This window comes from Eretmochelys imbricata, chromosome 9, assembly GCF_965152235.1.
Source record: "Eretmochelys imbricata isolate rEreImb1 chromosome 9, rEreImb1.hap1, whole genome shotgun sequence".
Classification (NCBI taxonomy): Eukaryota; Metazoa; Chordata; order Testudines; family Cheloniidae; genus Eretmochelys; species Eretmochelys imbricata.
In genome coordinates, this window is record NC_135580.1 from 4,175,213 (window position 1) to 4,193,058 (window position 17,846).

Sequence of the window (17,846 nt, forward strand, 5' to 3'; positions counted from 1 at the left end):
AGGGTTTTCGCTGAAATTTATTATAAATCTAATATGAACAGAATTGTGGGGGGGCCTTGCCTGTGATAGCAGGGGACTGCACTCCCCTCTGGTCTGTGTTCTTGTAAGAGCTGTCTGGATGCTGATCCTGTTTCAAGATACACAGTTTGGGACCCTAGGCCAATATTTTCAACTAGAGTTCCTAAAAGGGCACTGAAATCCATAGTCAAGCATCTAAATAAATGGCCCAAGTTTCAGAGGTGCTAAGAACAAGCAATTTCCTACATTACTACCTGCATGAATATGGCACCCGACTTAGAACATTTTGGCTATAGCTTTGAAAGCTTTGCCCATAGAACAAAGGGATAAGAATCCCTTTATCAGACTGTCCTGTGTTATTGTCGTTAGTTTTGGGGGCTTACATTACTCGCTAAGGATACAGGTCCCCATGAGTTATGCAGGGTTTCCCCAAACAACAGAAGCTTTATTGCCCAGCAGCCATCTTTGTGTTTCATGTTTGTAAATTGCCTAGCCCAGTGGGGTATTGATCCACAACCCGGGCTCCTAGAAGCTATGCTCCTACAAATCAATAAGAACAGAAAGACATTTTGTTTGAGATACATATATTTGTCTGTTTTAGTTAGGTTTAGCCTCCATCTGTTATTTCCCATTTGAAGCAATTACAGTGACAATGAGCCAATTCCTCAGTTTTACCCAGGTCTTACTCACACAAAACTCCCATTAAGCCCCCTGGGGGCACTGGATTTGGTCCTGCGTACGCAAGGTACCCAGTGGTATTGGAGAGCATTAGTAATATCCACGAGTATGGAATAAAGAGTGTACTGCAAACAGTATTGTAAATTAAGTCCAGTGCCGGTGCAATCCCACAACGTGCCAACATATTGGGTATAAATATCAGTCAGCCCAGGTAATAAATACAACAGTTGCTTAGACAGCAATGTAAACTTCATGTAAGCAAACTCAGCACAGCATGAAATGGACTTACACAGACACACACACAAACACGCAGAGCTCTCCCCTAAATAAAATCCAAATGCATGAGTTTGCATTACTGTATCTCTCTGTAAATTAACTAATAAAAGGTACTTCTCAAGCTTTAACCTCTGCTTGGCACAGGGTCCCTAGTGGGCCCTAAATCTAACAACGTCATGACCATACTCCTGCGGACTGGGTGGAAACACTGCTTGCCACACAAGAGACAAAAGTAAGTGGAATCTAAACTGTAGCAGCCATTAATATACCTAAGCTGTGTTCTTAATCGTGCAAGGACTCTACCTCCAGCTCTCTGTTTTCCGGGAAATGACCCCGTGTTGCTTCAGGCACAAAGGCCTTCTCCCACGACGTCCTGCAGTGCTTCGCAGTGCAGGCAAGCTGCACACTCTGCAGCATGCCAGGAACCTCCACCCAGAACCTTGCTCCAAACAGGCCTCTCAGCAGAGCAACACACAAGTACACACTAGCGCCACCCAGCCAAGCCGTGGCCGGTGACCTGACACACACCCCCTAGGCTGGTTTCTTAAGAGCACAGAGTCAGATTTTTCAATGCCCAGCACTCACAAAAGGAACCAGGTTTTAACATGAACTCAGCGCCTATTTAGGCACCTAAATAAAAGGACAGATTTTCAGAAGCACCCAGCAGCTCCCATCAAGGCAATCTAGCCCCAGTGTGACTGAACAACCGTGTTGCATTGTTTCCCTGACCAATATGGACTTTTTTCTTTTTTGGTTCTGGAAGCCCTGGGATAGGTCAGCTGCTTTCTAGGTAGCCCAACAAAGCATTACTACACCACAGCTGTAAGAAAATTAATTGCCTTCCTATTCTCCTCAGGGAAATGGTGAAAGAAGGACATTAGCGATGAGAGGTTTCAGAGTAACAGCCATGTTAGTCTGTATTCGCAAAAAGAAAAGGAGTACTTGTGGCACCTTAGAGACTAACCAATTTATTTGAGCATAAGCTTCCGTGAGCTACAGCTCGCTTCATCGGATGCATCGGATGCATCACTTCATTGGATGTACGAAAGCTTATGCTCAAATAAATTGGTTAGTCTCTAAGGTGCCACAAGTCCTCCTTTTCTATTAGCGATGAGGGGGACAATATCTTTTATATCTCACCCATATCCTGGGACCAATACAGCTACAACAACACTGCAAAGAAATGAGCAGAAAGAGCATTTAGACTTGATTGTAGAGGGACTGTTTGTGCTGCAGTCTGGACAGGCAGAGAAGGTTTCTGGAGACAGAGCTAAGATACTGCAATTAACATAGTTACCTCATGACATTTCTAAAATGCTGTCACACATTAATGTTCCTCATAACAATGGCATTCACAACTATTTTGCAGCTACAATTAAAATCAAAAGGAATTGTCTTTCGATGCCTCTGGGCAAGCACTTAACTCAACATCAACAAGCAACCAGCTGATCCGTCGTTAATAATGGATTGCACCAGACAGTTCAATAGGTGCACACAGAAGCAGCCAGCAAGCCTTGAAAGAGACTCAGAGATCTCTACTATGCGGCAGTGTTCTGTAATCACAGAATGGCTTTGCCACAGAATTCATCCATTTACAAAAGAAACATTGTCAAGGGGGCTAGATTTTTTTTAAATGCCTAGAACAGTTACAAAATTACAACCATTGTGTTTCTTATTAAACCGATCCTTGGAGCAACAGGAAATAGTAAAAGTTAAAAAAACAAACTGCTAGACTTCCTGGCCTATTTTCGAAATTATAGAGCCATGCCAATAACTGTGAGTACACTTTTACGTCTACTTTGCACATGCAACCATCACAATTGTCCATTGATTTTGAGAGCCTAGATTTGCAAACCTGACAGGTTTGGATAGGGTCTGGCTAAAAATCCAAACTTTCAGGTGCTTTTCTGAACAAAACCTCAGCCCTTTTAAAGCTTTCCTGTCGTTAGTGTTGACGCTTTTTTGTGAGTGCAGCAGTCACCCGATTGCAGCACTTACAGCAGACTACTGAATCCAGCACTCGTGGTGGGTGTACTTTTAACATTTCCAGCCTTTCTTCTAGCAATCAGCATTCCTCAGTTTTCATTCATCTATGTCTGTCTCTCACACACACACAGACCACAACGCAAAATAGGAAACTATTTATTATACTTAGTGTAAAGACAATTCAGCCAACTGCATCTGATCTTAAGCAAGATAGTCACGTTACTTGAAACTGCCTCATAATTAACACTATGCAATTCCACCAGTGGAGACTGGCGACATTTGAAAGTGGATAGAAAAAAGAGAACCGGACACCTCCAGCTAAATTACAACAGTGTCTGGTTCAAATCAGGATAGGCACGGCCCTGAGGGGCTGCCAACTGGATCTGGGAGGTTATTGCTGTCTTTTTTAAAATACAGGATAATGTGGATAAAAGGGAGCATCTATCAGTAGGGCTCTACCAAATTCATGGTCCATTTTGGTCAATTTCATGATCATAGGATTTTAAAAATTGTAAATTTCATGATTTCAGCTATTTAAATCCGAAATTTCACAGTGTTATAATTGTAGGGGTCCTGGAGTTGTGGGGGGGGCAGGGTGGTGGTGGTCGCAAGGTTATTGTCGGGGAGGGGGGTGGCGGGTTGCAGGACTGCTACCCTTACTTCTGCGCTGTTGCTGGGGGCGGTGCTGCCTTCTGAGCCGGGCAGCTGGAGAGCAGTGGCTGCTGGCCGGGAGCCCAGCTCTGAAGGCAGAGCCATCGGCAGCGCCGAAGGAAGGATGGCACGGTACGGTATTGCCACCCTTACTTCTGAGCTGCTGTCTGCGGAGCTGGGCCCTCGGTCAGCAGCCGCCATGCTCCGGCCGCCCAAGTCTGAAGCCAGCAGCGCAGATATGGTATGGTGTTGCCACCCTTACTTCTGAGCTGCTGCTGGCAGGGCGCTGCTTTCAGAGCTGGGCCCCTAGCCAACAGCCACTGCTCTGCAGCCACCCAGCTCTGAAGGCAGCGCAGAAGTAAGGGTGGCAACACCACGAGTCCCCTAAAATAACTTTGCAACCCCCTGCAACTCCCCTTTGGGACAGGACCCCCAATTTGAGAAATGCTGGTTTCTTCCATTAAATCAGTATAGTGTAGGGTAAAAGCACACAAAAGACCAGATTTCATGGGTGGAGACTAAATGTCATGGTCCGTGACACTTTTCTCACGGCCATGAATGTGATAGGGCCCTCACTATCCGCTATGGTGGACTAAAGACCAATGGAATATTAATCCCAAAGAATGAAGTGAGCTGTAGCTCATGAAAGCTTATGCTCAAATAAATGTGTTAGTCTCTAAGGTGCCACAAGTCCTCCTTTTCTTTTTAGGGTTAAGGAAGAGGAACTTTATTTGCAACAAAAACACACCTGGTTAAATAATTGGGTATATTGGGGTAGGGAGAGTCATAATATACACCAATGTATGTTGTGTAAATGTAACTTCTCAGAAAGCATGATCCAGCCCGAGCAAAGGACTGAGAGCCGGGAATTCTCACATTATTAACGTATAGTTTATGTCCTGGATCTATGGTTAATAGATAGCTTCTAGTTAAGAAGACAACATCAGGTATTTGTAATCCTCTGCTTAATGTACACAAACACATACACAGTCTATACCAGTGGCTCTCAACCTTTCCAGACTACTATGCCCATTTCAGGAGTCTGGTTTGTGGTATGTACCCCCAAGTTTCACCTCACTTAAAAAGGACTTGCTTAAAAAATCAGGTAAAAATACAAAGGTGTCCCAGCACACTATTACTGAAAAATTGCTTAGTTGCTCATTTTTACCATATAATTATAAAATAAATCAATTGGAATATAAATTATTGTATTTACATTTCAGTGTATAGCATATAGAGCAGTATAAACAAGTCATTGCCTGTATGAAATTTAGTTTGTACTGACTTCACTAGTGCTTTTTATGTAGCCTGTTGTAAAACTAGGCAACTATCTAGATGAATTGATGTACCCCCTTGAAGAGCTCTGTGCACCCCAGGAGTACGCGTACCCCTAGTTGAGAACCACTGGTCTACACAGACAAGATCTGCTGGAATCACTGCACTGTTAAATATTGGACATTTATATGGAATCTTTTGAAGGAAATTCCCAAAGTATTTTCCATGCCCTATACAGAGTGGAGCCCATTCCATGCCCACGCCCAGGCCCCACCCCTCTTACTTTGTGCAGTTACTTACAACTCGGGACCCGGTCCTGCAAAAGCACACCAAGACACTGAAGTGCCTGGAACTACCACAGTGCACAAAACTGAGCCCTTAGTTTTGTACGTGTGTGTAGGGTCAGGACCAAGCTGCGCTGGGTACTTTGCACTGGTTAATGCAGAGGACTACGCCTAGTGCCTGACCTACATGTGGTCAATCACAGGCTCAGCTCATGTTTCCTCTGGAGGCCAAGGAGGCTGCGTTGCACACGGGCAGGTCCCTGTGGGAGACACTTATACAGCTACTGCCTATGTACCAGTGCACTGGCCAAGTAAGATCAGCCTCCGGTCCCGCTGGTCAGGCCCTTTCACAAACTCTTACAAAAGTCTGAAGGGAAACCATTCAGATCCCTAACTATAGCCACAAATCTCCCTTCTGCCTCCTTACACTGTTGTAACCAGTGACTGTAGCACACTTCTCTGACCCAGGTGATGGGAACCCCACTTGTCAGGGAGACACAGTGTGGGCTTAACGGATTACTCCTGCAGTGTGTTCAGCATTGACTAGCTCCCCCAGGTCCTGTCCCAGCCAACATTGAGCTCAGTACAAAACCCAGAGTGGATTAAGACTGCCTCTTCCCTGTTGGTCCAAGGAGACATTTCCTAGGCAAGAGTTTCTAAACCTTTTTGATACCAGGGACCGGTTTGCTGCCTTCCTAAAGTGTGTCCGGGAGATCTCAGGGACTGGTGTCGGTCCACGGACCGGTCGTGGAGAACCACTGCCCTAGGTGACTTACACATTCCACCCAGTGTGGAACGCTTTTAATTCCGTGACTAGACCTTCCTGAAGCATCATGGAATCAGGTTATCCCAGAAGTCCTCTCAAGCAAATCTCAGACTTTGTTTATACGAGTGTTTGAAGTTCTGCAGATTGTCCACTGGTGAGGACACTAGACACTGGAGCACATTGGACAGCAGGTGCTGAGTTGTTGTCATCCCAGGTCACGCAAGACAGACATTCTCTAAATTCAGTGGTAATGAGAAGGCCAGAGTGACAGGCTGGAGAGATGACATCATGCCCTCGTATAAAGAGGGGACCCAAGCCATGAAGGAAGCATGGCAGGTGAAATCATGCTGGCTACATTTGGTTCTTGGCACTGTCACGTTATATATGGACTCAGGGCATTCAGCCTCATACATATAATCTTAGGAGAGAGGGACAGAGTCCCCAGGCTTAGACCATCACATATACAGATCTTTTTTAGAAAAGGAATGCTTATACTGTCTGCTGCTCACAGATTTCAGACATTTTAAGATGAGCCAGGTAGGACTTTGGCTCCCATAGGCACCTGCTTTTCAGAACGTAGCCATGGTTTTCATCACGCAAATTCCTGGCTCCGTAAATTGTTCAGGAGGTTTATTTAACTTCCTCTCTCACATTTGCCTGGTCACACTGAATTGCTATAAAAAAAATCATAATTATGCTGAAAATTCCCATCTCTCAGTAGAAGAGAGAAGTTGTAAAACACAGCTTCCTGTCTCCCAGTGTAGCATTATTAAAATGCAAACTGAAACACGAGCAAAGCAGATGGTACATGCAAAGTCTTGACTCTGTTTCTTGTCATTTTAGTCTATGCAGTGGGGCTGGCTTCCTCCGCTTAGCTGACTTCCCTCCCCACCCCAATGAGCTGAAATCCAATGGTGCTTTGGAGGATAAAAACAAACCAACCAAAATAAAATTATTCCCATTGGTTGGTCGATAACAACAGAAAATAAGATGTTCTGTTACATTTGGTGAGGGCTTCTGAAGGACAGAAATATAAAAAAGGAGTAAAAGCAGGAGTGTTTTCAGGAACTAATTAGCAAGCTACCTGCTATAAACTCTGCCAGTATACTGCTCTATGCTACCGGAAGTGCTTCCAATTCCTTCACCGCTACAACTGTGCCTGTGGTATGTGTTTGTAGGACTGGACCCTTCTATCACAATGAACCCGTAGCTGCCTGCAGGATTGCCAACCCTCACAGGTTTATGGAGAGTTTCATGATATTTGGTGCTTTTCTTAAAGTGCCAACTCCTGGAATCATGTGAATACGCCAGAGTCTCAGCTTTGATTTTTTAAAAAGTAAGTTTCTTGCCTCATGGTGGTGGAGAAAAGCTTGCAGATGTGAACCCAAAAGGCTCAAAAGTTAGAAGGCAAATGCAAAGAACACCACATTTATTTTTTTAATCTTATGATTTGTAAACTGATCCCATGATTTTTAGGCGCTTGACTCGTGATTTGGGAATGCTTACGGCTGGCAATACTGCAAGTAAGCCTTCCTGGTGGTCACTAAGCTACGGACCACTCAGCACTCCACAGTGATGGCAGGGATGGGACCCAGATCCTCCTGCTCCAAAAGCACAGGAGCCTGCTTCCTGCATTACAGGAGAATCACCATTATCTGTCTAGGATCTATGACACACAGGTGAGCATTTCAAACGTGTGATGTTCAGATCAGCTACACGTTGCCAGCTTCTATTTTGTGCAGTTCTTCAACGTGCTTGTGGCTAGTGCCAGAGCATCTATTGCTGTATCCCAATGGAAAATGGAGCCTTCCCACAGAGAAGGGTTGGGTTTTTTAAAATATTTTAAAGTATTCTTTTTTTGCTGTCTAAAATGAGAATATTTAAACACTTGTAATTTAGTTCAGAGTTCTTCCCTACAGGCAGCTGCTCCTCAGATGCAGAGGGACCTAACCGAATCCACCTACTAACCATGAATCAGCACTAGTTAAATAGCACCACATGCGAGGTTCAAGCACCTGAGAACAGAGGAGCCCTGCATCTCTATGCAAGGAGCTAGAGTCTGTTATAAGTCATTGCAAGAAGGTAAGTGATGCAATCAGGTATACAGAATATATAGGAAGTTATATAGGTAAATGATGTAAACAGAAATAAAGAAGAGTATTAACAACCCCTTATCATTGGAGCTGGGGGCGGGAAATGAATTTTTTTCTTATTTCTTCTTCAAAATTGTTGATGTGAACTATAGCTGACAAAGAACACGCCAAAACAGTTGTAATTATTAAAATTGGTACATTACAAATATTTTCATTTGCATCAGAATTTTTCAGGGGCTTTTTCTGTCGACATTTTAATTTAAACAAACAAATTAATTAAAAACAAAAAAATCAAAACGGGAAAAGCGTTGACTGGCTGTAACTGTCAGACAAGAAGGAGGAAGTCAAGCCAGTATTTGGTGCCGGCAATCAATCTGGGCTGAATTCTGCCCCAGGGTGTGGAGTACCTTCCTCCACAAGTCCTGCCCACTAATACTTGCAGAGTAAGGTACTGCTAATGCAGAGTAAGAGAGGCAGCATCGGGCACTTTCTAAGCAAGCAGCATGCAGACTCACAGACGAGCCAGTCATTCTACACCCTGCCTGGTGTGGTATTGTTACACCTGAGTATGTTATGAAGTGACTTGGCCCATCTGTGTTCTATTTCCCTGGAAAGCCAGATTCATTTTGTGCTGGTATTTTAGTCTGAGTCCAAGGTCACTCGACTGCTGGTTTTCTTCTATGATATGCTACAGGCCCATCTTTCTTCTCCTGGCTTTGGAAAATTCAAACAGTAATTTGGGCCATGTCTCATATTTCTTCTCGCTTGAAGAGCCACATCTTAAAGGAAAGACTCCCTTTTGGGATCCCCATCGTAGCAGCAATGCGTTCCCCAGCAGCTCCTGTTAAAATTCTGAGCACACGGGACCAGATGCAGAGAGGTATTTAGGCACTTAAAAATGCAGATAGAAGCCTAGTAGGATTTACAAAACTGTTAAGCGAGTTAGGCACCTAACTCTCATTGGCTTCCAAAGGGAGTTAGGCACCTAACCGAGGTGCCCATTCGCCTCTTTCAGTGCCTAAATACATTTGTAAATCTGGCCAGCACTGTTCTGAAGGGACTGAGAGGGTATTTCCAAGAATACAAATAGAACATTGAGCACAGGGAATGTGTGGGTGGGGGACCAGGAGAAGAACCGCTATAAAACCTAATACGAATAGAAATGTTTACAGAACAGGAATTGTGTGGATTCCCCACCTTGCTCCCACCTGCACACAGTGGTTATCCTGCAAATCTGGCCCAAACCTGGCCTTTTTCTTTTATTTGCTGCTAAAAAAAAAGACGGATCCGGGGCTGTAAATCATTGTAGCTGCTAAAAGAGGACATGGCAAGTTAACTATTAGCAGGGTGGGACCACGCAAATAAACGAAGGATTATATTTACAACATTTACCATGAACATCATGAGCACATCTAAACAGATGAGCCATTGAGTGTCTGATTCATTAATTTTTTCAGCCTTGCTGGAGGTGGAAAGGGGGAGGGGAGAGGATCCCATGAATCAAACATTCTCTCCCCAGAGCAAAAAGGACCACACAGAAGACTTTATAAATTCTCCATCCATCCCCTTTTAGAGCCAGAAAAAACAGAGACAACAGACAATTCAGTTCCACTTTAATCCCTTAAAGAACACAAAAGAGATCTCCAAGCAGACTGGCACCTTCTGCCTACATTCTGGGCAGCGAGGTCTTAAGGAAAAAACTTGAATGAAAATGACTATGAAAGTATATGGTATCCTCCACACAAAAATGTCTCCCTAACAAAGAGAGAAGAGGTCCAGAAAACGGCAACACCAAACCAGAGTGGGTGGATGGGAAAAGAGAACGGGGTTTCTATAAACAGAGACATTAAAAAGGACCAAAATTATTTAAAGGTTTATTCTTCTCCAGAGAAGCAAGGCTAGCAATAATGTCTGGTACAGAGAAGACCTAGCCTGTGTTCTGTTGCACTTTCATAACACAGGAAGAAGGGGTAACTCAATGAACAGACTTCAACATTTAAAAAACAATAGTGAAACCTATACAAGAAAACATTGTCATCAGGAGCCTAAAGTTGTCCTGTCACTCATTTGTGTTCCCCCTTTGTTAGGTCACCTCAGCTAAAGCACTGATTTTTATTGGTTCTTAGAGTGGCCAATTGAAACAGGTTTCGCTGCACTCTTTATGCAGTATACAGTTAACCTGTGGAACTCTCTGCTATAGGGTATTATCAAGGTGAATAATTTACTGGTATAAGGGTCTAAACAGAGTTAGGACCTGATTTCAAAAGTTCTCACCACCCAGCAGCTCCTGTTGTGACACCTATGGCCAAATTTTCACCCGAGTGTAACACACCAAGAGTCACTCATGCAAATCTGGCTGCAGTGGTGGGTGATGTGCCCTGGGAATGTCTGGCCAGCCATTCAAGACTTCTACCAAGGAGAACGGCCTGCACAATTACACTGGCTAGAATACAAATGACACGGGCTCATAAGTCTGGAGACTCAAGCGACTCCCATGGTGGGTACGGTGGAAGGGTCAGGAAAACCAGCTCTCCTGAACCCCTCACCTCTGTGGAGCAAGCTCAGTCCAGCTCTGTTTGAAGTCACTGGCAGTTTTGGTCAGGGGCTTAAGCAATAGGGTGACCACATAGCAAGTGTGAAAAATCGGGACACTTTTTTTCGGGCGTGGGAGGGGTACAGTTGCATATATAAGACAAAGCCTCTAATATCGGGACGTCTGATCACCCTAGTCATCAGGAGCAGGCACTATCCTCCTTACGTGCTTGGAAAGCACCTAGTGCCTAGCAGATGCTTTCATACATTCGTTAATAACAAGCCACATGGTTTTCTTCATTTGGGTTTGGTGCTTTCAGTTAAAGCAGCAAGTTTTGGCCACTGCCACAAGCAGGATACCAGACTGGTTAGATGATTGTTCTGCCCTGGTGTAGTAATATTTATGCTATTAAATAGTACAGCATACCCTACGGAGTAAGGAGTACAACTGTCCACAAGCAAGAAATCTGTGGAACCAGATTAGCCCTGTCTGCCAGAGTGAGGTATTGATTTTGTTTTCAGATACTATGTTTAAATATTATTCTGACAATGGTTCATCCTCATATCACCCAGCTTGTCTTAAATAGAAAGATGAGCGACTTGCACTAAAATTACTATAGGCAGGGCCAGATTTAGGGGAAGGCGACCCATGCAACTGCATGGGGTGCCGGGCTTGGGGGGCGCCGGGCTGTGGGGGCTGTTTTTGTTGTGAGCAAATTTATTGTCTCGCATGACAGGGATGAATCATGCATCAAAGTCATGAAACAGGCTACAAATGCAATACAAAATAAGATATTCAAAAGTTTAACAAATTGAGGGGAGGGGCACTGAAGATGCTCCTCGCCTGGGGCATCATTTGGTCTTGGGCCAGCCCTGACTACAGGTCCACTGAATGAATAACTTTCCATTTGATTCACAACTGGACAAGGGACACAGCACACATCTCTGTGCTGTGAATAACTCTCAGCTGTCCCTGTTTACAAGGTGGGGCCTGCATTTTTGATCCAAATGGGCTTCCTTCCTACACCAACATGGAAATCTCTGTTTTATTACCCCAGGTGAATAATAATGAGCACTTACATATAGGGATTTTCACCTTCAAAGTAACTTATAAGCATTAACTTTCACAAGACTTTTATTTGGCAAATAAGTATAGTAACATTGTTCTCTTATTCCACATGTGAGGGAGCTACGGCAGAGCAGTTACTTGCCCACGTACACATATGAAGTAATTATTAGAATTAAATAAAGTTTGCAGATGACACAAAAATTGGGGGCGTGGTAAATAATGAAGAGGACAGGTCACTGATTCGGAGTGATCTGGATTTCTTGGTAAACTGGGGGCAGGCAAACAATATGTTTTAATATGGCTAAATGTCAACGTATACATCTGGGAACAAAGAATGTAGGCCATTCTTACAGGACTCTATCCTGGGAGACAGTGACTCTGTAAAAGATTTGGGGGTTGTGGTAGAAAATCAGCTGAACATGAGATCCCTGGGTGACGCTGTGGCCAAAAGAGCTAATGCAATCCTTAGATGTGTAAACTCAAGTAGGAGCAGAGAGGCTATTTTACCTCTGTATTGGCACTCGTGCAAAAGCTGCTGGAACACTGTGTCCAGTTCTGACGCCCAGAATTCAAGAAGAATGGTGATAAATTGGAGAGGGTTCAGAGAAGAGCCACGAGAATGATTAAAGACTTAGAAAACCTGCCTTATAGGGACAGACTCAAGGAGCTCAATCTATTTAGCTTAACAAAGAGAAGGTTAAGGATGACTTTATCACAGTCTGTAAGTACATCCACGGGGCACAGATATTTAATAATGGGCTCTTCAGTCTAGCAGAGAAAAGTGTAACATGATTCAATGGCTGGAAGTTGAAGCCAGACAAATTCCGACTGGAAAGAAAGCACATGTTTTTGACAGTAAGAGGAATTAACCATTGGAACAATTTACCAAGGGTCATGGTGGGTTCTCTATCACAGATCAATTTCAAGATTGGATGTTTTCCTAAAAGCTCTGCCCTAGGAATTATTTGGGGAAGTTCTCTGGCCTGTGTTCTTCAGGATGTCAGACCAGATGATCACAATGGACCCTTCTTTGAATCTAAGAAACTCAGGAGTTTTGGTTACCGGGCCTGTACTGAGACCACATCTCTCCAATAATTGAAATCCATGAATCTAAGTCATGGTCATTCGTTTAAAAGAAGCTATTAAAACTTTTCCTCCTCATCCTCCCATGCACCCTAACAAATTTCTGGGAGGAGATTTTTCCATTAACCTCTTTTTTAAAAAAAGCTTCAAGATTTAACTCTCTTTTGGATAAAGAAGACTGTGACCAAGCCTAAGAACCCATATTTCTGACATAAGAACCCATATTTCTGACATAGATTCAACAGGGGTTAGAAGTGATCAGTGAGATTCAAGGACTGTTTCTCAAGCCCAAACAATTAGTGAGAGTTTTAGAAGGTTTCTAAGCCAATTAGCAGTGTGATTTATATGGACAGAAATTAAAGAAGAAAGCAGTTTGTAAGTGAGTCCATTATGTTAATGGAACTACACCAAGGATGAGTTTGCTCCAGTGAATACCTATGAAATGCCAGCAATCAGAGACTTTGAGACAACAGATTTTGCACTCACGTGAGCGAAGAGGGAGCCAGATGTAAGGACAGGCAGGATGTTAATCTGTTTCTCCTAACAGGTGCGTCTCTTACAAAGAAAAACATAATCCAAAGGGAGCAGAGTTTCTAGGTAAAGTACAGTCTAATGACCATCAATTCCAAAAACATGAGTGACTTATCTGTAAACATCACTCCCCCATCTAGACTTAAGCTGAAAAAAGTGGCTTGGAGAGAAGGACTAATTATATAGCTCCAAGCATTGGGACTTTGATCATAATTACAGTGCCTTCCTGGTTTTACATTAGTAGCTTTCAACTGCAGCTAGGCAGACACTTCTTGAAAGTCGAACCCCCATCTATTTTAGAGAGGTAGATTATTTGATGACTCACAATTATTGTAGGTTTTCTGTCATACCTGTTACTAGTATATCTAAGGTCCTGATCCAGGAAGGTACTTAAGAGCACATGTCATTTTATGGACAAGTAGTTCCACTGACTACAATGAGTAGACAGGTTTCAGAGTAGCAGCCATGTTAGTCTGTATTTGCAAAAAGAAAAAGAGGACTGGTGGCACCTTAGAGACTAACAAATTTATTTGAGCATAAGCTTTCGTGAGCTACAGCTCACTTCATCGGATGCATGGAGTGAGCTGTAGCTCACGAAAGCTTACGCCCAAATAAATTTGTTAGTCTCTAAGGTGACACAAGTCCTCCTTTTCTTAATGAGTAGACAGTTCACTGAGACTAATCATGTGATTAAAGTTATGCATGTGGTTAAGTACCTTGGATCTGGGCCAAAGAGCTGAACTACCTTTAGAACTAATGAATGACTCTTTATAGAACTTCTCTTGGTTTATAACAAAAATGGAACCCTTGCTTTTAGTTTATTGTTTGAACTAATTGGTTTTTGACGTTCACCAGTCATTGGGATCTTATCCTTTCGAGGGAAAACATGAAACAACTTAGCCACACGCCTCTTCTGCTAACTGCACCTTTTGCAGCGCACGTACACACTCTACCTTGGATGTTTTCACTACTGCCCAGGGAATAGTCCAGTTGAGTGGTCCATTTCTTTATCCAGGCCGTGAGCTCAGGTCACGGAGCACTGAACTGCTCATGGCAATATATTCCGCTTATCAAGGGAGGTCCGTATGCTGCAGCTAGCCCAGCTCATCTCTGCTATTGTGACCCACAAGTGTTCTTGGTTTCACCTGCCACATTTAGCAAGTGGTAAGCAGCCTCAAAAGTGTTATGAGATGGGTACTTCCCCTCAACAACCTGTGCCACAATCTCTCCACCTTGAGGGCTTAGAAACCTATGGACAACAAGTGCTATATGTGAGTATTATTAAGGAAATAACTGTTAATGGTACAAGGCCCCGTTCTACTCACCTGCTGGCCCAGGAAACTCCATGGGGCTCATCTCACATCATCTGCCTTTCAATCTCCCTTGTAATATTGAAGAGGTTTGGGGACAGCACAATGGAAAGACGTGGAGGAAAACTCTAAAAGCCACAGTTCTTAGCCCTCAATGGCAAAGGGAAGCATAAAACCTGCAGAGCACTTTCTCTGCCACTACCCACCCCTGGGAGCGCATTTGCCAGACACTCCAGAATCAGCACGGAACTTCTCCTTTCCTGGAGGGAGCTCATGGACACGTGGCTAAAGCATCACACAGGAACAAGGAGGTCGAGTTTAAGAAAATACCCTAAATCAAAATGAGAAACAGCTCTAATTTCAGGAGGGTTTGCATACTTAGCACTAAATATGTTTATTAAAAAAGGGGTTGGGGTTCATGAAGTAAAGCTAGCTGCGACTTGGAACTTCCATTCGGGGGGGGTAATTCTGACATTTTGAAATTTCCCTTCATCACAAATCAGAAAGAAAATTCCCCAGGATTTAATTTAGGAAACATCAAAACTACTATATTGAAGCATCGTCTCATTTCAATGCGGTTAAAATGCTTCCTTCCAACTTTCTCATTTTGATTGTCTACTTTGTATTATATAAATAATATTATCATCATATAAAGGTCAAAAAGAAGCACTTTGACCTTATTCAAAGGAAACATTTAATAACAGATACTTCCCATGAAACATTTCAATTTCATAAGCAGCATTTTCCAACAGAAAACTTCCACTGGAAAAATCCCGAACAGCTTCACTATGAAAGATCCTGTTACGTCCTCTTACCCAGAGGATCAGCATAGCTTAGGCAGTGGCAAGGTAAGCGTGCCCACCCAGAGTTCAGTCAACATGCCTTACCCCTCGTGGAGGAATGAGAAGGAAAAGATTTAGACTTTGGCTTCTGAGCCTGCCAACACAGGGGCCAATGGTAGGGGTGGCTTTTATAATGCAGACTCAGAACCCTAGGAACTGGACCAAGCCCACCTCTCATTTCATGCAAATAGCCAAATAGCCTGTGGGCATTACTGGGCTGGATTTGAGCCAGGGACCTGATATCACTGGCTGTCAAACATTACCAGTCCCAAATCACCCTGTACCCTCCTCCCACATTATTTATACATGTATCTGCAAAAATTCAGTGTGACCATAAGGCACAAAACTTGGACCACAAGCTATAGACAAAGGATTTGCTTTTTCATAGATTTTTAAGGCCAGAAGGGACCGTTATGATAGACTGACCTCCTGGATACACAGGCCAGAGAAACTCACTCAGTGAAGCCCTGAATTTCTGCTTGAACTACAGCATATATCTTAGAAAGATGTCCATCTTTACTTCAAGATTTTGAGTGATGGAGAGTTCACCACATCCGTAGGCAAGTTGTTCCAGAGATTAATTACCCTCACTTTTAAATATTTGCTCCTTATTTCTACTCTGAATTTGCTCAGCCTTGCCTTCCAGGCACTGGATCTCCTTCTGCCTTTGATAAATTAAAGAGCACTTTGCGATCATCAGAAATCTTCTCCCCGTGTAGGTAGTGTATTTCTTTTGCACCAGCACAGCTTCATTGAGGTCAGTTGGATTGCACAGATTTCATGGAGATCAGAATTTGGCGGAGTTTGTCTCAAGAGCAATACAACTTCTGTTGTGGAAGGTTTCACAGGGAAAACCAATACCCTCCTGCTATGTTCCACATTCCCCAACTAAGGCAGCGCAGCCAAGGAGTGCTTGCTATTTCTCACCGCCAGCCCTCCTCCTTCCCCCAAACCTCAGGCGCTCTCTCTCTCCCTGCCAGTTTTCCACACTGCCCACAGGGCTCATCACATGGGGCAAGTGCTGGGTACATATCAGCGTGGAGTAGGGGAAGAGAAAAACATTATGGCAAATCTTGTTAATGAAAGCGAGATCACAAAGCTTCTATAATCCCCTGGGTTATGTGACAGTAACCAAGCACTTACTTAAACAGACAGCCCTGCAATATAAGCAGCCTTCATTAGGCAAAGCGCTGAAGGATGAGTTAACCCAGGAGTCTCTGGCCAACAAGCTCTCAAAATGCAGATAGAAACTATCCTTCAAGGAGTGTCTCCACAAGAGATCACAATGAAAGGACTTCACCTCTCCTTGCTTTATGACTGGAAAAATACCGTCTGCATGTCATTTGCATGTTTAAATATAGCAAGCGCCTGTTAGAAGAAACAAACAATCTGATACACTGAGACCCCATTCTGTGACATGCTTTTTTATCATCTGGAAAGCTATATAACAGCTTAACAAAACTAAAAATAAGAGTTGTTGTTAAGCCATGATGTTTGCTATTAAGCAGCACACGAAAATATTCTTTGGAAATGACAGCATTTCAGAAAGACAGCAAAAAAACTTCGACAGTTTGGATCTTCTCCACAACTTACTTGATTCATGTTTTAAATACCCAGAACTCAAGGTATCCTACTAATGCTTATGTTCTGCCAGGAGCCTTTTCATTTAAAAAACAAATCTATATACAATTGAAGTACTTTTGATACTTCTCGAAGCACAGTAATAGTCTAACCCAAGCGCAAGGCAAAAATATTGTTGGCTTTCACATTATTTATCAGATATCTTTTCTGTAGCCAAAGAGGAAAGGGGAGATATTTTAAACGGATGTTTATAATTAAACAATAACCAGTTAGAAAGCCAAAAATAATAATCAGCTCCACCGAGCATGAAGCGAGTGGCACATTTTTCCCCCATGCAGCCCAGCTGCCACTGCATGCTAGCAGAAAAGATAATAATTACACAAGGCACTCGGATCAAATCTGCGATAGGAGAAACTTATGTCACACTCTAACTCACCGCTGCATGCAGGGATCAGGGTAATATTGCAAGGTGGTGTATGGTGCAGGTTCAAAATTCATTTCCTCCGATCCCTCTTCAGGGATAAACAAAACAAAACAAATATATATATATAAAGCCAGCAGGCTAAATGCAATAAGGTCAAGTGATACAAGAGATAGCACTTTAGAGACTTATTTTACACTTGCAAATGGGTGGGATCTTCCAGAGGCTTGGCCAATGGGATTCATCAAGTGACCTGAGCATCACAGTCACTCCTTACCAGCTGGGCATCTTCTGCAGAGATATTTCCCCCTCCTCTCTACATCCTTAATAATCTTTGGTGCACATCGGCCACACTTGTTGTTGGGAACTCATTTCGGGCATCTCTGAACTTCTGATCTCGCTGGCCATTGGTTGCCTTCCATGATGACCTCAGAGTTTAATTTTGGCAGT

General features: G+C 43.3%; 1 protein-coding gene across 1 annotated transcript in view; it reads right to left on the reverse strand.

Moving 5' to 3' along the window:
* Positions 1 to 17,473, reverse strand: part of TP63 (tumor protein p63) — a 130,529-nt gene extending 113,056 nt beyond the window's left edge. The window contains exon 1 of the mRNA XM_077826078.1: positions 17,412 to 17,473. Coding sequence (XP_077682204.1) covers positions 17,412 to 17,473 — 62 coding nt within the window. The remainder of the gene's footprint in view (positions 1 to 17,411) is intronic.
* Positions 17,474 to 17,846: the final 373 nt, after the last annotated feature.